This window comes from Acanthochromis polyacanthus, chromosome 9 (assembly GCF_021347895.1).
Source record: "Acanthochromis polyacanthus isolate Apoly-LR-REF ecotype Palm Island chromosome 9, KAUST_Apoly_ChrSc, whole genome shotgun sequence".
Classification (NCBI taxonomy): domain Eukaryota; kingdom Metazoa; phylum Chordata; class Actinopteri; family Pomacentridae; genus Acanthochromis; species Acanthochromis polyacanthus.
Window position 1 is genome coordinate 37611968 of NC_067121.1, and position 21190 is coordinate 37633157.

The 21190-nt window shown below is 39.7% G+C and overlaps 1 protein-coding gene across 1 annotated transcript in view; it reads right to left on the reverse strand.

Annotated features, from left to right (window-relative positions):
- Positions 1-2824: 2824 nt before the first annotated feature.
- tox (thymocyte selection-associated high mobility group box) overlaps positions 2825-21190 on the reverse strand; it is a 66893-nt gene continuing 48527 nt past the window's right edge. The window contains 13 exon segments of the mRNA XM_022213682.2: positions 2825-4125; positions 6100-6260; positions 11561-11584; positions 11586-11744; positions 11746-11813; positions 11816-11855; positions 11858-11962; positions 11964-12013; positions 12016-12052; positions 13719-13799; positions 15728-15917; positions 15919-15944; positions 18917-19162. Coding sequence (XP_022069374.2) covers positions 4089-4125; positions 6100-6260; positions 11561-11584; positions 11586-11744; positions 11746-11813; positions 11816-11855; positions 11858-11962; positions 11964-12013; positions 12016-12052; positions 13719-13799; positions 15728-15917; positions 15919-15944; positions 18917-19162 — 1224 coding nt within the window. The 3' untranslated portion in view covers positions 2825-4088.

Genomic DNA, 21190 nt, shown 5'->3' on the forward strand with positions numbered 1-21190 from the left:
TGGAACAATTCTGATCCACGGAGGCTCCAACCCAACAGCTTCTATGGTTTTAAAGATCTGCTACATGACACCACAGGACATCTTCAAAGACATATTAGGGAGCAGGGGTCAAACTGCATTCGCTTATTGGTGTATATGCTAACAAAACTGACGCAATACCAGGATCAAAACAAATGAAAAACCAACAACCAGAAAAGGGCTAAAATACTAGCTTAATTGCATTTTATCCTAATTTTTAGTAGAAAATACTGATATGTGCAGCTTTAAAAGGCCTCAGCTGCGGGATCTCTGCTCTGTTATTGGCTCTTATATTCATAATTTATCATTTTGAGGCTTTTTTGTTGCATCAATTCAGTTCAATTATCAATTATTAGAACACTAACACACAGAGACTGATTTGTGGGCTCTACAACAACACCAGGAAGTGTGAAATCTATGGATCTGAGCTGGTTGCAGGTCTGTGCTGTGGTCAGTAGGGGGCAGTATGTACCTGCTGACACTCCAACAATCAGCCGGCTCTTCAGCGCAAATGTGCTTTTGATTTATTGCTGGGACAAAACTGAAATGGAGACAAAATGTAATTACAGCAGAGGAGGAAAATAGCTAATCTGTTTAATAGAGTTACGGAGCTGTGTGAACAATCCAAACTCATTATTTTACAAAAAGGCTAATTTATTCCAGGAAGGCTGACAGAATAGAATCTAACCAGTTCTTGACATTTGATATCATCTTCTAAAACAGCAAAATGTCAGCTGGAAGAAGCAGGAAATCCAAACGGTCCAGAATAAAGGTTTTTAACTCACGACACATTTTGTTGGCAAAACATGATTCTTGTAAGAAAAGACGTTCAAGCAGCATAAACAAAGAACAGAAAGGAGTCATAAGATTGACTAATACCAGCCTGCAGTAATAACTGGACTTCACCGCTGACACCTCGTATTGTTGCCGTTAATGTAACTGTGTCTGCAGGCATCTGAGTGAAATGCAAATGCTGAATGCAGGAGAAGAAACGCCTGGTGGGCTGAGAAAGCTCCCACTGTCCCCCACACCCACAGGAGGGAAAAAAAATGGAAATATATAGAAATGATTTGTCAGAGCCAATATCTCCTGATCTCTGAAAGTCTCTCATTACGCCACATTAGTGCCCAGATGGAGCTGAATTGATTATTAATCATCTGGGGGGTTATTGGTGATGATCGCACCGATGACCCGTGGTCGAATAAATCATGTTCAAATCATAAACACATCACCAGCTCTTCAGAGAGGATCCTGATCTTATTAAGTGGAGCTGAGAGAGATGCCTCGTCCAATCAGGTGAAGGTTCTACGTCTTAATTCAGTGCTGGTCCCTCAGGATTAATAAAGCATCTATCCATCAGTCAATCTGTCCATCCATCCATCATTCCTTAATAATAAGAGCAAATGATACTTCATCCATCCATCCACCCATCCTTGCCTCTAAAGTGCTGAACAATAAAATAAATGCAGCATGTAACCATCTTATTTTCTGACTAAAATAAAAAGTTGTTTGGCTAGAAAATGGTGTATTTTAGCCAGCTGTACATGAAAAGTTTCTGCGTCAAACTTGTGACAAATTCTGAACCACTGAGTTTATCCATTGGTTGGTCAGATGCGACTTTAAAGGACAATGATCAGACAGTGAGACGATCACACAAACGTCTTTGAACAATGATTATATGACATGATGCCCACCGGCGACAAAAAGCAGGAACAGAAGGCCGACATGTGATTAGCTCGAAACTTTAACGTGCACAACTCCACCATTCGTTATCGAAGAAATCATTTCAAACGGCACGGTACGACCGATAATCCGCCACGACTGAAGACCATCCACCTTGTTTATCTGAGAATACGCTTGCAATCGACTCCAGAGATGCTGATGAAGTTGTTGGAGTAAACAACCAGAGAATATTTGACTCAACCTGTGAGAAATCATCTGATAAGCTGGTTTGTAATCTTGTGACCCACACCAAGGCCTTAAAGGAACGATACTCAACTCCAGTGGGCGACCACTTCCTGTTGATGGACACCAAAGAGATTTATGAGGGTCTTTTGAATACTCTGGAATGCTATGTGTTGTACAGAGAGAGATGGCGTCAGCAGGAAAGTGCCATGAACAAAGAATACATTTGCATTCATCAATGGCAATGCTGTACGATATCGAGAGGAAGCCCTCATCGTTCTCATGGCCATCCCGTTCATTCGTCGCCATCACTTGACATTTCAACCAAACAACGTGTCCTCATGTTGCTGAAGTACGGCCTGTCCTTCTGTAGCAGCTGAAAATGTTCCAGTCCTACCACAACCTGCAAACCAACACCTATGGGGTCCTGCAAAAGTCCAACATGCCAAAACGTCCACCAACTTCACCGAGACCTTCTGTGGGACAACATTCGACAACCTCTTTAACACTCTGCTTCACAAATGTACGACTCGGTACCGACTTGTGATTCCTGTTCGATGACCCCACGCATAAAAACTCTAATAATGGAAACCATGGAGTTTGCAGGTATGAGACAAAGTGAAATTTCTATCTGAGCCACAAAGTTTGAGAACTAAAAAACAAGAAGCACTGCAATAAGATTTACTATTTGAACCAGCGTAGGTTAAAAATACATATTTTCCAAGACTTCAAAGGCATTTGTTTTGCGATTGCAAGCTACTTTGCATAAATGCAAAGGCCAAGACAGAGACAAAGAGGTGTGGTGTGTCACAGGAGTGGTAAAGGTGTACATTATTATGTGCAGTTAATTAAAGCAGCTGTCACCGAGCGTTCAGAAATAAACAACATGAAAGAGGCAGGGTTTGGAGTAATGACTGCACATCAATGCAGCGCTGACTTTATTCTCAAACACATTATTAGAATCTAAAAATAAGAAAATCTTCATGGTTGTTGTTGCCCAGAGTCCTTTCATCTGCCAAAAAAACCACATTAATACAAAGAGATACAGAGCGAGAGAGATACGTCCCTCATCATCATCATTAGCACTAAAACAAAACTTGATTTGATTAAAAAAAAACAACATTAAAACACAGCCAACCCAGCAACAGTTATAGTTTCTTAAATAGCCTCTGTGCACAGAGAGAAAAAGAGATGATAAAAGAGACCATGCAACCCAATCAAGCACTCTGCTTCTCATTAACACTTCACACACTCACACAGTTTGGATCCAAATCAATATCAGCAACAGACATATGCCAGGAGGAGGAGCCGTCATCGTACAAAGGACTATTTTTGTGTCTTTTTTTTTTTTTTTCCTCCACCAAACAACTGTTTGACATTTTTATTATTTCAAGGACTAAAATACATCGGGCTTCTTTAAGAGAACAATGAAAGTTCTTTAATCGTACACAATTATTCACAGCCGCTGCCTGGTTAAACAGACAAACAGCTCTGCGTGCCGCCCCACACCTTCCTCTCATTTGTCTTCAGCTGAATAAAGCAGCCGGATTTCACTCTTTATCACTGCGTTTAAGAGAATCGCTGAAGGTTTTCCGTCTCCTCACTCATCAAATCGAAGACTCTTGTGATTAAAGAGCCGGAGGGGAAAAACACAATTTGTGTAGTATTTGGTTTTGCGCTGTGTTCTTCCGGTTTTGGCTGTAGAAAAACACGGCAACTATGAGGTCAAAGAAACGCAAATCAGTCGGGTTTAAACTGACAACTCAAACAGTTATGTTACAGCAATTTACACGGAGCTGATGGCAAACACCATCCTTACAAAACCAGGAACTAGACGTGACGTCGTTTTCAGAGCAGACAGGAAAGTAGACGGAGGTTGGAGTATTTACACCCATCAGCATGACCTCCCTCACAGGTAGAAAAGATACAGCGGATAACAGACGCTCCCGTCAGCTCTTAACACTGTTGTACCTTAAAGAGATAGTAGTAATACACAGAAATGACTCGACTGCTGGGGTTTTTAAGTGCTGAACTCGGGTCCGGTTCAGGTGGAGGTGGTCTGGAGGTCCACGGCTCTCAGTGGGGTTCAGGTTGGAGAGGCGAGGCCGGAGGTTTGGAGGTGTGGCAGTAGAAGTGGAGACGTTTGGTGTCGTTTGGTCCTGAGATTAGCTCAGATACAGAGGTTTGTCTCTCTGAAGACTTCTGGAAGCAGAGAGAGGAGAAACAAAATGATGAAAGAGCTTAACCCGTTTTAAAGTTTGAAAATGTGGGGAAAAAATAAAAAAAATGTCACAGTCAAACTTCTGATGTCCACATTTTCAGTATTTCTGGGAAATCTCTCAACATTTTTTGTTGGGAAAAAAAAAGAAAGTTAAAAATGTTTCTTAAGAACATTCACCAAGAAAATCAACCAAAATCCAGCAAATTCCACTGATTTTGGTTGATTTTTTTGTGAATGTTATTAATATGTAATCACTTTAGATATTTTTAGGATTTTTTACTCATTTTTGGAAATATTTACAAAAATTTTATTGCCACATTTGGGGAATTGTTTTTAAATAAAACTTTTAAGGAATTATTGGAGTTTTCTTAATGAAGGTTTTGCAAACTTTTAGAAATTTGGGGAATTTCTTTGCTGATTTTTTGGATTTTTTCAGACAAGGAAACAGAATTTTTTGGTGCCCGTAAATGAAGACAACAGGAGGGTTAAATACGTCATCCAGATTAGATCAGCACAGAAACTTTTACTGTGTGTGAATTTTATTTCCATCAGGACAACTCGTCCAGCTGAGGAATGTTGTTTGCAAAGTGAACTGCAGATTTAATGCTTCATACAGTCTCTAAAAAGTCTAACTGCACATGAAAAACTCTGAGCATAAATGCTGAAAATGGGAAAAAAAAACTCCATATTTTTTTTTCTGCTTGGCAGAGGTTGAAAAGTCTGTATATGGATAAAAACTAACAGAAAGTGGTAATGGAAGCAGCTATTAGCCAATAAATGAAGCATGTGGCATCCACTGGAGAGAGGAGAAACAGACGAAACATCAGATTTGGTGGAGTGATGAGAAAACTGCCATCTTAAACAGAAATGCCACGTTTCCATCGAGTTTGTCTACAGTGTTTATCACTGTGAATCGCTTCTTTCATTGGTTTAATGACACCGACTGGAGAATTTCTGCCATCAGCTGGTCTTTAACCAACTCTGGATGGAAAACAAACATTTTCTTTTGCAGGTTTTCTCAAAATTCAGTTAAAATTTGTGCTACATTTGGAAGCAAGCCCAGCTATGGTCACATCTTTGGTGCTATATCTAAATAACATGTAGGCTGTATAGCACAGGCTGATTTACCCTAATGGAAACATAATTCTGGGGAAAAAGTGACAGGGAAATTTGACACCTCAAACACTGAAAAGCTGAAGTCCTGCGAGCCTTTTAAGAGTAATTCAACACCTAGTTTTAGCTGGAACAAGCCCCCTTCACCATTACAGAAAGTGCACTTTAAAAGCTGGCAAACAGAGTTACCTCCACCTGGAAGCACCCAGAAGTGACGTGACGATCTCCCAGAAAGAACCCACGGAGAACTTTTGGAGGAACTTAAATGTCCATAATAACCTTTTAGCACACTGTAAGTGAAGTAGCCTGAGAGGAAACTGGATTTCTGCACCTCCTCGTGGTTCAGTTTTTTAGAAAAATCAAGCTCATGATGAACATTGTAGCCAGTTACAGGGCTTCACTGAAATCAAGTGAGAGAGAATAAACGGCAACAAAGTCCGCTGTTGGACAGATGGAGGACTTTCACTCGGGAGAGCAGAGCGTAAATCCTTTGTGAAGCCACAAATAAATATTGATTTCTGGTGCGGTGACTGTGGGGATGTTAATGATTCTTGCTTAACCGAGTGCCTATTAATGATTTAACCAATAAAAAAAATTTTAACTGTTAAGGCAGAAGATGATGGACATGCATGTCAGAAAAGGTGTTGTAGATTAGCTGTAGTACCTGGTTGCACCACCAGGTGGAGCATCTTACTGTTTGAGGCCTCGACACAATTTGACATCAACAATCTTACAAGTTTACAGCTTGCTCCACTGTACGACAGCTACAATACTTCACGTTTTCACACGTCTAGACTTCTGCTTATTCAATGTTAAATCTGCAGTACAGCGTTGATGCGTACCCGTTGCCATGGTAATCAGTGCTCCAGTCCAGAGAGGGGTGGTGGTTTGGTGTGTGTCGACCCAGCTGGTGGTAGTCCACTGATGATGACATCACCGGTCCACTATTCAGCATACCTCCTCCCATTGGCTGGTAGTCAGACTGGAGGGATGGAGGGTAAGCCTGGAATTTAAAAGGATGGTTTAAAGAAGGGGATGGTTGGTCAGACAAAACTAACAATTCAGGTTCCACAGATCTGACAGATGTTAGATACATTTACAGGTGGTGCTTGATATCTGTTGATTCTACTTTGTTTAACTTCAACTGCAGTCACAAAAAACAATGAGCAGTTGCAAAACACCACAGGCGACGTGCAGGAAAAAGAAGCCCAGCAGTTCAAAATGGAAAAAAATTAGATCAGAGGCTGGAAAACTTTGAAACACTGACTCAGATACAGTGTGACGTAAAAGAGAAAGGTGATTGTTTTTGTTGTAAAAAAACAAACGGAAGCTACTTATTCTGGTTTGGACGGCAGATTAAAACTAACTGCTGAAATGCACTTATTTGGTAAAAATGCCATGTTGTAAGTGGTGTAAACGATGGCAGACTTCTTCTACTCTAGCTTAGTGCTGTGGTAGATGTGTGTTAGCGATACACTGCCCCCAGCAGTTTGGAGCAAACGCTGCATGGAGTATAAAGTCACACTGTCTTCAAGCAGCTTTCCAAGCGTCACGTTCATGCAGAAAGCATAACCCAGCCTTAAGTGGGCGTGGCTGCTAAAATGACAATTGTTCCACATGGAGCCACACAAATACATCAAGCACAAAACAAGCTTTAGGTTGAAGGCACAGTTCACCTGGACAGGTCACCAGTCTGTCACAGGGCTACATTTACAGACAATCACACTCACATTCAAACCTATGGACAATTTAGAGTAACCAATTAACCTCAGCATGTTTTTGGACTGTGGGAGGAAGCCGGAGTACCCGGAGAAAAACCACGCATGCACAGGGAGAACATGCAAACTCCATGCAGAAAGATCCTGGGAAGACCGGGATGTGAACCGGGGATCTTTCTAGCTGCAAGGTGAAAGCGCTAACCACCAAAACAGCACATTACTAGATCGACTTACTTTTGCTAAGAGTCGGTTAAAATAAAATAAAATAAAAAAACACTACCAAGAATTGGAAAAATGCTGAATATCAGACCCAGTAATCAACCAGGTCAGCTGTTTGCACTCGTTTAGTTGTCTTTGCCTCCAATCGGTCGATCACTTGATCGACCGATTGGAGGCAAAGACAACTAAAGGAGTGCAAACAGCTGATCAGTCGTGTGAGTTTAAGCGTCAGAACTCGTTCAAAAAAAGGTGTTTAGACCTCCTATGAAGTGCATTAACTATTTTGAAAGGTTTCAAATTCTGCCATTCCCATTAAACCTTTCTACTGCGATACTTGGTGGAAACGCAGCTTGTGACACAAAACTCGTAGAGACAGTTTAGGAACTTAACCGCAAAGATAACTTTCCTTTAGAACAAAAACAAACATCCATAAACCAGAACCTGCCTGCTTTGGTAAGTTTTTTTCCCAGTATATAATCCAGTTACGCGGTATATCAACCATAACACAATAAACAGAAACTTCTATCAGCTAATTAACACACTTTTAAAATGGTTGAAGTTTGGAGTCTCGGTGTCAGACATAACTTCTATTTAAATGGAAATCGACTCCACTTAAGCCCTAACAGGTCATATTACTTGGCAAAAGTGATTAAAAAGTAAAATCCTTCATATGCATTTAAGTGCCATTGAGCGGTTTTATCGGAGGCCTGTTTACTTCCTCCTTCAACGTGAATCGCTCCTTTGACGGCTGATGGTTTCTGCAAACCAGCCATTAGCGCTTCTTTAGCGGGGGAAAAAAAATGGATTCTGATGAACGGGGGACGTGTGAATGAAGTGAAAAGGGAGACAGATCAGTTGCAGGTTCATCAGCGGTAATTACAGAGTTTGGAGTATCTGGCTGATTTTATCATCTGCCAGGAGGGCGGAGGAGACGCGGAGATGAAAAGGTAAGAGGAGGAGGAAGAGGAGGTGAGCGTGTATCCAACCGAGGAGAGGGAGGAGAGGGAGACGGAAAGACGAGTGGGAAGCGACGACTAAGTGCAGAAGTGTGTGTGTGTGTGTGTGTGAGAGATGGGGAGAAAGGGGGAGAGAGAAGTCTGAAAGGGAAGTTAATCTGAGTGTTGTGAGTGAAAGAGGAGAAAGAGGAGGACAGCAGGTGGTTGGGTTCTCCCCACTCTCCTCCCCCTCTCCTCCTCTACCTCACCTATTCATCTATTGTTGGGCAAATTCTTCTCCTTCACTCCTTCACAAAGACCCCATCTGCCTCTTTTGTCTCTCTCTCTCTCTCTCTCTCCCCTCTTTCCCTTCCCCCTCCAGTTCTCACTCTTCACCCACAGAAAAAAAAAAAAGAAAAGTTGGGAGTTCTGTCACCGTGTCTTCCTCCCTTCTTTTTCCCTTCACTTTTCTTTTTTGTTTTGCTCTTTTTCTAAAAAAAAATATGCAAAATGGAGGAGAGAAAGGGGATTATGGGAGTGTGGGATTTAAAAGTGCTCTATAAAAAGGGGGATAAAACGGGAAGTGAGACTCGGTGGTAATCTATCCCGACCGTTAACGATTTGCACAATTTGCACGTCGTCTCATGTTGGACCTTCACCATGAATTCATATCACAGCTTCTCATCCTCCTGTCTTAACGACTATAAACAGACCAAATAACCGCGATGAAATCAGAGAAAGTCGACATCAGAGTTGGTCAAAAGTGACGAATGAATGCGTTTTCCTTCCTGAGGTCTCCAAACCCTCACCATCACTTCCTGTAACGTTCCAAACTACTTCTTCTCATCATCATTTCTCACATCCAGGCTGCCAAAAGACTTCATATTTATTATTTTTAATGGTTCAGCGGCTCTTCCCTTTCACTACTTTAACCCTCCTGTTGTCTTCATTTATGGGCAGCAAAAAATATTGTTTCCCAAATCCAAAAATTTAGCAAAAAATTCCCACAAATTTCTGAAAATTTGCAAAACCTTCAGGAAGAAAATTACAATGATTCCTTGAGTTTTCCTTAAAAGTAAAAAAAAAACAAATTTGGCAAGAAAATTCTTGTAAATATTTTAAAAAAAATAGTAAAAATCTTCCAAAAAAACCCCATAAAAATGTCTAAAGTGATTACATATATATCAGAAAAACTTCTGTTTTCCTTAAGAACATTGATTTAAAAAAAAAAAATCAACCAAAATCCAGTGAAATTCGCTGAATTTTGGTTGTTTTTTTAGGATTTTTTTGGAAGATTTTTACTCTTTTTTTGAAAATATTTACAAGAATTTTCTTGTCCAAATTTGGAGATTTTTTTAAAATAAAAGTTTTAAGGGAAACATTTAAGGACTTATTGGAATTTTCTTCCGGAGGTTTTGCAAATTTTTAGAAATTTAGGGATTTTTTTGCAGAATTTCTGGATTTTTTTCAGACAAGGAACAATATTTTTTGGCGCTCATAAATGAGGACAATAAGAGGGTTAATGAGAATAAAACTGTCTGTCAGAGGATGAATGCAGAATAATAAGAATAAGAGTTTTTTCAATGTTCACCCAGTGATAGACCAAAAAAATGAAAACACAGATCTGGAAAAGTGCAGGATGTCCTTTAAATGTCTACAATTCAAATCAGATTTCATTTGAGAACGCATCTCATTTGTCAGCCTTTTCACAGTGTTTCTGCTGTGTCACTGTACACAGACAACAGAGAATAACAGCCTGAACACCGAATGCCAGTCTGAAATGACCTCATTAACTAACTGTGATGGAAACAGAGAGGGAAGACGGAAACGGAGGCAGAGTGACTCAGAGGAGAGCGACTCGTTCTGTCAGCTGCTCTGCTCAGAAATGAATGTCGGCTAAACTACTTTTGAACCTGATGCCCGTTCAGACTCCTCTCATCTACCTTCCAGTGCTTTCCCACCCTTCAGCTGACATCCAAAAACATGGAGAAACTGCAGCTGAACTCTGCACATCGTGTGTTTCTTGGACTGTCTGTAGATGTGAAGCTTTCACATCAGTGACGATAAATACATTAAAGTCATTAAAATGTGAGTGTGTTACGCCGTTAGAGGCTTTCAGTGTGCTGCAGCTGCTCTGCAGGTGGCCTGCACTGTCCTATATCTGGGTGGAGGCTGTGAATAATGTATTACTTGTACAGTAAAAGTATGCAGGAGGAAAAAAACATCAGTGAGAATTTAGAAGATGAAGTGCATCGTTAGAATAAAATGTGAGCTATATGCATGTGGAAATACAGTTTTTAGCTTGATAACAAACTGTCACCACAGAAACCACACAAAATGTATTAAATCACCTCACTTTTTCATTATAATTTTAGTTTTAGTAATGGATGAACATATTTCATGTCACTCTGGTGTGAGGCTGACATGTCAAGTCTGAATAAAAAGTTTCTTCTGAAGCACCTTTTCAAAATAGTGCTTCATTATAAAACAGGTGTCAAATTAGACAAAAGGAGAAAAAAATCAACAAACTAAGGACATTGCAAACACACAACAGTTACATTTTCATGCTGCTCATTCAAGAAAAAGCCACTGAGCCTTCCAGTGTAAAGGACTGTTAGTAAAGCACCACACAGACGTTTTAGCTCAGACCCTGTGGAGTTATTTAACCCTCGTGTCGTCCTACAGGTCAAAATTGACCAGTTTTAAAGTTTGAAAATGTGGGGGAAAAATATATATTTCCACAGTGAAACTTCTGATGTCCACATTTTCAAAATTCGTTGGATTTTGTGGGAACGTTCTTAAAGAAAATATTAGAAGTTTTACTGATACACGTGATATTTTTAGGATTTTTTGTGGAAGAGTTTTACTCATTTTTTTGAAAATATTTACTTGTCAAATTTGAGGGATTTTTTAAAAAATAAAACTTTTCAGGGAAACCTTTAATTATTGGAATTTTCTTCCTGAAGGTTTTGCAAATTTTCAGAAATTTGGGGAATTTTTTTTGCTGAATTTTTGCATTTTTTTCAGACAAGGAAACAATATTTTGATGCCCGTAAATGAAGACAACAGGAGGGGTAAGGTGTAATTATACCTGAGCAATTTACATAATTAAATAAACTTTAAGGATAAGACCCTACAGAGTTACTAATTATGGAGAATAAACAAACTGATGTAATAATGTAGCCAGGACTATGGAACGCAACTTAACAAATTTAATATTGTGGCTAAAATCCTACTAATTATGGAGATTATCTGACTGTTACAGAACTTTTCTTGTACTTTTAAATGTATTTTATATTTGCAGCAGTGAAGGGGAACGACTCCTCTGGTAGCAGGTTTAAGCTACACTGTTGCTGAACAAACGTGTAAAAACAGACGGAGACAAGCAGCCAGATGAGTTCTCAGCTCTGGATATTCTGAGTGTGACTGACCTGTGTGATGGCGGGGGAGTGTGTCCATTCCCAGTGAGTGTCCACTGAGCTGCTGGTGCTGGTGGTGAGGACTGTGCAGGCCTCCCAGGTGTGCCTGGCTGTGGAGGGGAGGGCTGACCTGGAGAGGAGGGGTGGACGCCGCCGCCACGCTGCCGAGGGACAGGGCTCCCTGGTGGGGGACGCCTGGCCCGCGGCACGGTCCCTCTGGAGGACAGAGCCTGGAGCTGGGGGTGGATCTGGGGGTGAGGAGGGGTAGGTGGGGCCCGAGGCCGGGGCTGGAGGCGTGGGAAGGGTGAGCGGTGAGGGTAGGGACATGTAATGCCAGGGGTGCTGGTGGGACTGGAGAGGGTGAGGGTGGGGGAGTGAGTTGGAGGAAGGGTGCTGGCCCGGGTGGCCGGGGTAAGACCGAGGGTTTGGGTGTAAACATTGAGGTAGAAGAGGAGGATGAGGAGAAGAGTGGGGAGGCTTCATGTCAGATGGGTCGCTGTAGCTCTGGAGGAACGGAAAAAGGAAAACAGAAGATCAGTTTGCTGGTTTCATTAGGACCCTATAAGCATCATGTCTCCACAAAAGACTGTCCCACACAAAGGAACTGCATTCTCAGTCAAGGTTTTGAAGGCAACATAGTTTAGCTTTGAAATAAATGTAATATATCAACCGTGACATGTAGGAAAGAAGCCAGTTTGAGAGAGAGGGAGGACAGAGGCAAAAGAAGATCAGGGTTCACATTCCATCACGGATGAGAGATTGTAAGTTTCAGACTAAAGTTATTCTCCCTCTGCGTTTATTTTAGGTTGTACAGTCGTCCCTCGACACATCACGGTGTCACCTGCACATTTTTTGTGAGGTTTTGCAGTATATATGTTTTATCTATTTACTATTGTGGCGAGCTGTGATGAAGAACAACACTGGAGAAAGGAAATCTGCCTTTTATGCACTCAGCGACTGGTAGATGCTTTTATTTTGACACTCAGAGATCAGCACTATGAAAAATGTGTCAGGAAGTGATCAAACACACTCACAGTCCTGACAACAAGACACTGAACCAAACTAACCAGGCTGACGAAACCACGGAAACACAATAAAACACAAACACTAAAAACGCTGGAACACCAACATAAACCACAATAACGACATTTAAACCCCCAACACCCCGAACTCCCATGATGCACTGCAGCACAACAGTTCAGTCACAGCGACCAACGCGATGGCTACATTATTTTAATTATTGTTGCAGTAAAATAAGCATTTTCTAGCCTAAAAAATTGAAAACAATATAAAACATGTCTAAAAAAAATAAAAGAATATTCAATCAAAATAAAACGTGTAGCGTACAGCGCTGGGCTCTGATTGGCTCATGTATATATTGGAATTGTTTTTATTTAGAATAATTTTTTGTTTTGTTTTTTATCATGACGAGCTATTTGCATCGAAATTTCAGCCATAATGTGCAACAACTAGTGTATGCTCTGGCTGACAAAAAAGTGGCTATTCTATTCTATGTGTCCTGTGTGCAGCATTCAGCATCTCGTCTCGTCCATTTCACATCGATGTCTGATCGCTGTACATAGTGTTGCTCAGGCGGTGATGTGTGGTGTGTAGGGAGAGTTTATAAAGCCTTCAAATATATAGAAATAACAGAATAAATATGGCTCTACTTTGCGGATTTTCCCCTATCGGGAGGGGGTCTGGAAAGTAACCCCTACAATAGACGAGGGACCACTGTACTCGCTTTCAGGTTTGGTTTAGGCTCAAAAACTACAGTCAGGTTTTAGAAAATATCATCCTCTGTTAGACACTTCGACACGTTAGAAGCTTAGCTGAAGTTAGACACCAGCATTACTTTGTGAGAGTTAGCAGAAACATCATTGTTTGGGTTGAAATGTGATCATTTCACTACATGTTTGAAGCTTCTAATCCATTTTCTGGGTTACCAGGGTGACAAGTAACTCCCAGTTCAATTTATAATGGGTTAGTGGAAATGTGTGACAGCAAGGAGATAAAATAAATGCAGTTTTTATGATGCATTACAAACATAGCCCAGCTGAAAATACAGAGATACAGAATGCAGTTTAGTGAATAGGAATGTAATTCTGTGGCGACTGAGTTGGGCATCGATTAAACACAAAAAACCTGAATTAAAGTGTTTGTGAAGCACCTGTGAGACCAGACTGGCTCTGTAGGCAGCCAGTTGTTTCAGGTACTCCTTCTTAGCCGTCTCTGTCTTCTTCTTGTACACCTGAAACACAAAATCCATCACAGCTTACAGCACCTGAGACACAAAAACATGGAAGCTCTTTAGTAAAACGCAGTGGTAAATAACAGAATTAGACTGCATCTGATCGTCATAACGGCGTAAAATGCGCTCTGGCACAACCGTCACAGGGCTCATAGTATTTCCCTCAGCTGACAAATTCATCTAATAACACATAACCAAAATAATGAATTCCCAAGCGCCTCCTGCAACTCTTCTCTGGATCCAAACGCCGTTAAATTCAGCTGATACGCCACTTGTCGAAGTGTTGCGAGCACAGTAATGACTGATGGTCTCTGTGGTGTACTTAGAGCTGATGTTTCCCACAAAAACTGTTCATTCCTGTCATAAACATGATGCTGCTGCTTATTGCCCCTCTCACTGCCGCTGCATTCGTTTCCTTTATAGCGTCACTGAACAGGATAACCATGTTCTTTACTCTCACAGGGCTGAGAATCTGCAGCAGTGATTTTAGGAGGCGGTGCTTGGACACAAAACGTCAAAAATCTCACAGTGTTTGGCAGACATAATGTTTGCTGTGGTGACCGTCTTCATTTTGAAGCTAAACTGGCTCCAAACTGGACCTGATCTGAAAAGCTACAGGGTCAGCTCATGAGACAATTATTCGTATCTGTACTAAATTTAATGACTATGTGTTGAAAATTGCCGCTGAGGCACCAGAATCTGCAGGATTGATCCCAATAAATGTAGCTCCAATACATAGCAAGCGGGTGCCGGTGTCGGATGAAAAGTCAACAGATTGCTGAAGCTCTTGCAGAGAATATTGGCACCATTTCAACCCATCCAACACTGTAAAGGTATTTCAGTCCAAATCAAAGTAGTGGACGGCTAGAGCAGCTGAAAAGTTTAGCCTCTGAATCTCCTGAAGCTTTTAAGTAAACTATGAAAACAATAAATTAGATGGATTAGATTTACACCACATCAGTTTTAGCAGGAGCTTCACTAAATTACTTTGATTACAACTGTGATAATGTTGATAAAACTTTATCATCCTAAGAGGCACAGTGACTTTATTTACTCCCTATCAGCAGCAGTGACGGGCTGTTTTAACCCTCCTGTTGTCTTCGTTTATGGGCACCAAAAAAATATTGTTTCCCTGTCTGAAAAAAATACAAAAATTCAGCAAAAAAATTCCCCAAATTTCTAGAAAATTTGCAAAACCTTCAGAAAATTCCAGTGATTCCTTAAAAGCTTCCCTTAAAAGATTACATTGAAAAAATACCCCAAATTTGGCAAGAAAATTCTTGTAAATATTTAAAAAAGAAGAGTAAAAATCTTCAAAAAAAACCCTAAAAATAAAAAAAGAATCAACCAAAATCCAATAAATTTCACTGGATTTTGGTTGATTTTTTTGTCAATGTTCTGAAAGAAAACATTACAAGTGTTACTGATATATATGTAATCACTTTAGATTTTTTTAGGTGGGTTTTTCGTATTTTTTTAAATACAAAAATTCAGCAAAAAAATTCCCCAAATTTTCGAAAATTTGCAAAACTTTCAGAAAATTCCAGTGGTTCCTCAAAAGTTTTCTTTAAAAAAGAAAATACCCCAAATTTGAAAATTCTTGTAAATATTTTCAAAAAATAAAAGTAAAAATCTTCCCAAATAATCCTAAAAATATCTAAAGTGATTTATATATCAGTAGAACTTCTAGTGTTTTCTTTAAGAACATTCACAAAAAAAATCCAAATCCAGCGAATTTCGCTGGATTTTGGTTGATTTTTTTGTGAATGTTCTTAAAGAAATATTTTTTTTCAACAAAAAATGTTCAAAAACTTCCCAAAAATGTTGAAAATGTGGACATCAGAAGTTTCACTGTGAAAATATATATTTTTCCCAACATTTTCAAACGGGTCAATTTTGACCCGCAGGACGGCTGAAGGAGAACCTACCTGTTTCTGCTCTTCTCCCAGGCCGTCCCACATCGAGGCCACGATCTTCGAAACTTCCCCAAAGGTGGCGTTGGGGTTCTGGGCCTTGATGTTGGCTTGAGTGTCCCTGAAGAAGAGAGCGTAGGCAGACACCGGCTTCACCGGCTCATTGGGGTCCTTTCGTTTCTTCTTCTTTGGCGTTTTTTGGGTTGTCTGCTGCTGCCGGACGTTTTTCCCCCTGTGAAGACAAATAGAGGATTGAAACCGTATGAGAAAAGAAGTCTAGATGGATGAAGGAACAGATGGAGAAAACGACTGGTGGGTGAAAAAAAAAGAAGATCTGAAGTGGGCATAACTGTTTGGAAGTTGTGTATTGCATTGACTGACGTATCATTAAAACAGTCTGAGTGTTAAGGACCAGTTTAACAATTCACCACCCAAACTCTTGTGTTGAGGACCCACATGACTCGCATGCGACTCAGCGCTGCTGTTCGATGTGAAGCGATGTATGGTTAACCACGGGGAGGAAAGTGGGGAAGTCCCGAGCAGTCAGCAGACCCAATGGGGCCTTTCAGATGAGTGGTTCAAATCATCCATGCTAAAAGGTCAAGTCTCACGACGCCGAAGCAGAACAGCAGCTAGCGTCGACCCTGGGCCTGCTTTTGTTGTGTTCTTGAAATGGAAAATGAGGGGGTATGTTGTAAAAGAGTGAAGTGAAAATGCTGTGCAGCTGGTGTTCCAAGGGATTAATTCTCAATAAATGTCAAGCCGAGTCTTTAGTCACTGGAAATGTGAAATTTACTGCATGATTAAAGGAATATAGAATAAAAAAACTCTGTTTTGAATCAACTCTTGCAGAAGAGCTGGTGTTTATAAACTACAGACTTAACTTTTTAGAAACTGTCAGTTTGCCAGCTTTGAAAAACCCACATTTCAAATTTGCCACTGACTAAAAACTGAAATCTATTTCAGTCAAAATGCAGCAGAAATGTGTCATATTTACAGAGCGTTTGACCACATTCCCTGATTGTATTCTCGTGTATTAGTCACAAGGATAATGTGTCTGTAATGTGTTACCCACAATTCTTACTGTGATCTGTCAGTTCAGCGGCTTAGTTTCACCCCCAAACGCCCACTCATGGTACAGAAACTCTGTATATGTGAAGAACTACAGCTAGTATTGACCTTTACAGCGTGTTGTCATTTCTACAAAATGCAACTAACTGTCACTGAAGATGCCCACCAAAACCAGGACAGGAGATGGTGGACTGCTAGGCCTTTCTGGATAATAAGAATGAAGAAGAAAGAAGAAATATAAATAAGAAAATATAAATAAAGAAGAAATATAAAGAGAAAGAAGAAAATATAAGAGGAAGAAAAATATAAAGAGAGAAGAAATATAAAGAAGAAAGAAGAAGAAATATAAAGAAGAAGGAGCAAGAAATATAAAGAAGAAGAAATATAAAGAAGAAAGACGAAGAAGAAATATAAAGAAAGACAAAGAAGAAATATAAAGAAGAAGAAATATAAAGAAGAAAGACGAAGAAGAAATATAAGAAAGACAAAGAAGAAATATAAGAAGAAGAAGAAGAAAAGAAGAAATATAAGAAGAAATATGAAGAAGAAAAGAAGAAATATGAAGAAAGAAGAAGAAATATAAAGAAGAAAGAAGAAGAAATATAAAGAAGAAAGAAGAAGAAATATAAAGAAGAAAGACAAAGAAGAATATTAAAGAAGAAAGAAGAAGAAGAAAAGAGAAATATAAAGAAGAAGAAATATAAAGAAGAGAGGAAGAGGAAGAAGAAGAAATATAAAGAAGAAAGACGAAGAAGAAATATAAAGAAGAAATATGAAGAAGAAAAGAAGAAATATGAAGAGGAAAGAAGAAGAAATATAAAGAAGAAGAAGAAATATAAAGAAGAAAGAAGAAGAAATGTAAAGAAGAAGAAGGAAGAGGAAGAAAGACGAAGAAGACGAACGAAGAAGAAAGAAGAAGAAGAATCAGGCACAATAAATCAGTTGAAAGTCAACACTTCAAGTTCAACGGCTCTGCAGGGTTCACGAAGCTTTATTTTTTACATTTTTATTAAACACCACATAGAGTGCAACTGAATTATTTATTAAAAGCTTTAGCACAAAAGTGTGATAGAACACCAGCAGGGTGTCATTGAAAAACAACTCTAATTCTCAAAACGTAATTAATTGATTAATTACAACCTGAATGTGGATGAGCAGCAGAAAACTGCTTCAAAAGGTTTTTTTTTTTTATTTTTTATGGAAACCATGATGAGAACGTGGGCTGCTAGTTTTTCAAAAGAGTGAAACGTTCACTTGCTCAACATTCAGAGTCTCATCTAAGCTTCTTTATCAGGACTGTGTGTGATTTGATCAAAGTTTATCGAGAAAAAAAAAAACACTTTACACCAGCTGCCTTCAGATTCTGATTCAGGTTACATCACCGTCTTGAGTGCATTAACCTAAATTGTTGTTAAATTTGTGTGTTCGTGCTGGAGAGATGAAAAAAACCTGAGTTTAATGAGCCACAGCCTTGTACACTTTCAAATCTCAATTTAAAGCTCGTATACCTTGTTAGTGCGCCATTATAACCATATTCGTTTGGTCCACTTTTCTGTTTGTTTTATTCAGTCCCTTCATCATTATGTTATTAAGTGTTGCTCTTATGCATCTCTGTGCCTCCTTAGAGCACTTTGAATTACATGTTTGCCTGATATGCACGCTCAATTTGCATCTGTTTATTCAAAGCTAATGGCCGGTATAACTCAGATACATGTAGCCTTTGTATTTAAATTCGTAGGTGCACCGTGACGGTAAATCAGGTTCCAATTTCCTTATTTTCCATCCATCCTGAAACCATCCATCATTACCTGTGCGTTGGATAATAATGGCTGCCCGCGTACGACTCATGACAAGAACGTTATTCAGTAGCTTAACAGTGGTTTCATTTCCCCAGAATATGAACAGTGTGTTTGGTGCTTGTTTCAGACAGCTACAGTGAGGCTGCTGATGTCTGTCTAGTAGATATGCAAAGAGAAAGGCTCTATTATGACACATAACATCATCATAACTCTTCACTGTCTGCAAAACACACACACACACATGGCTGCTACAACCCAGCCAGATATGACTCATACAAACAGAGGAGAGTGTGTGTCATTGTGTTGTTTTTTGTTTGCTTTTTTTTGTTTTTACCCGGAGTCCATCATCGTTGTCGTCCTCGTGCGCTGAACTGGAGGGAGACGGGGTGGCGGATTTGCTTCCAGGAGGTGAGGGGGAATTATGGGCGATGGAGTTCCCGCTCAACCCCAGCTGGGATTGGTTGATGGTGGACAACTGGTTTTGCTGGTTCATGCCCGATTGGCTCCTGGGTCCGAGCGCCGCTTCGATCGGCTGCTGGCTGCTGGTAAACCGAGAATCCGAGTTCACCATCTGCTGCATCTGTGCCAAGACAGCGAGAGATTTGGACAGTGGATGAATTTGATGCCACTAGATTTTCTTTACATTTGCAACCCTTCGCTTTCCATTGAGCCACGTGGGGCTTTAACCCTCGTGTCGTCCTGCGGGTCAAAATTGATTCGTTTGAAAATGTGGGAAAAAAAAATATTTCCACAGTGACACTTCTGATGTCCACATTTTCAACATTTTTTTTGAAATCTTTGAACATTTTTTGGTGGAAAAAAGAAATGTTAAAAATGTTCTTAAAGAAAAGAGAAGTTTCACTGATATACATGTAATCACTTTAGGTATTTTTAGCACTTTTTTGGGAAGATTTTCACTCATTTTTTGAAATATTTACAAGAATTTTCTTGTCACATTTGGGGGATTTTTTAAATTAAAAATTGTCAGGGAAACTTGTAAGGAATTATTGGAATTCTCTTCCTGAAGGTTTTTGCAAATTTTCAGAAATTTTGGGGATTTTTTTGCTGAATTTTTGGATTTTTTTCAGACAAGGAAACAATATTTTTGGTGCCTGTAAATGAAGACCAGAGGAGGGCTAAGACCTTCAGAATAAGCTATTTGCACCCATTAATTCTTGTAGATAATAGTGTTTTGCACTGTGTCAAGACAGAAACGTGATCAACTCGTTCTTCAAAAAAAAAAAAAAAAAAGCAGATGTGAAATAAAGTGAGTCATTCTGAGCCTCTTCGTGGTCCCTTTTAAAGCTATAACGTGCACCTTTCCCCTTTTGTGGAGAGACATATCAAAAACAGTTCTTCTCCTCACTTGGTCAGGTTCTGAGTCGAACACTTGTCATAAATCCTGATGAGTTGTGTCATTTTGAAACGGCACCAGTAACGCCTGAGGTAACCGACACCCACAGAACCCCCAAAGCAGCGCCTATAATCTCCCTGGATTCGTGTCATTACTGCTGTGACACTGCTTGCTTGATTGGCGTAGCCTCGATCTGTCAAGGCCTCCACCTGTTGGGTCTTAGTTGGGCTTCGATACTTTCAACTTGGCACAAAAATTGCATTTAAAGACTTCGGACAGCATTCAGCTCAACTCTTCTCAACCTGATGGGTCAATATGATGCAGGAAATACACTGAAATGTGAAATATATCGTTTTTCTTTGGTAATTTAGACTCATTTGGAGGAGAGATGCACTGAACGATGTAAGTAGTACGGTGTGAGTATGATACGTTCTCCAGAAATGGTTTGAAATCTAAATCCAGCACATACTTTGACATGCATGTGAATTAAACATCTGCATGCTTGAGGCAACGACACTGCATGGAATTAACCAGGATAACCACACCACTCTAAATCATAAATGTAAAGCACTGTTTGAGAACAGCTACCAACATTTTTACCAATGTTTCAACAATCTACTGCATCTGAATGTTCTAATTTTATCATCATTTAAAGAAAGAAAGGGAAACATCTGTGTGAAATTTAAGACAATACTAAAATGATCCAAGTCCACTTTGTTTCAGAATATACAGGCAAATACAAAATGAATGAAGCAGAGCTAAATAACTGATGTGTCCATGTGAACATGGAGGCAAACACCTCAAAGATCGAGTGCATAAATCGCACAAATGTGAATAAAAGCAGCCCTACGCCCACAATGAAAATCACCTGCTGTTATATCTTTTATCTGGACGTTAGAAATTCTAATCATCCGTCAGCAAACATTTGTGCTTGCTTCATCTAGCTGCTTATTTAAATTATAGTTTTCCATCAACAACAGATCCAACTATTATGTGGAATGTTACAAGAGTTTATAGCGGTTTCAAAACTGCAACATGCGCAAAATCACAACAAATGTCCAAAACAACTCTGTTCAAAATGACTCAAAATGTGTCCAGTGTGACTCAAGTTGGTCCAGAATGATAAATAAATTGCCCACAATGGCATAAAATTGGTCCATAAATCACAACAAATGTCCAGAATTATATAAAGGTTGTTCAAAATTAGTTAAAAATAACTCAAAATGCTAAACAAACATTGTCATGAAGGACTCA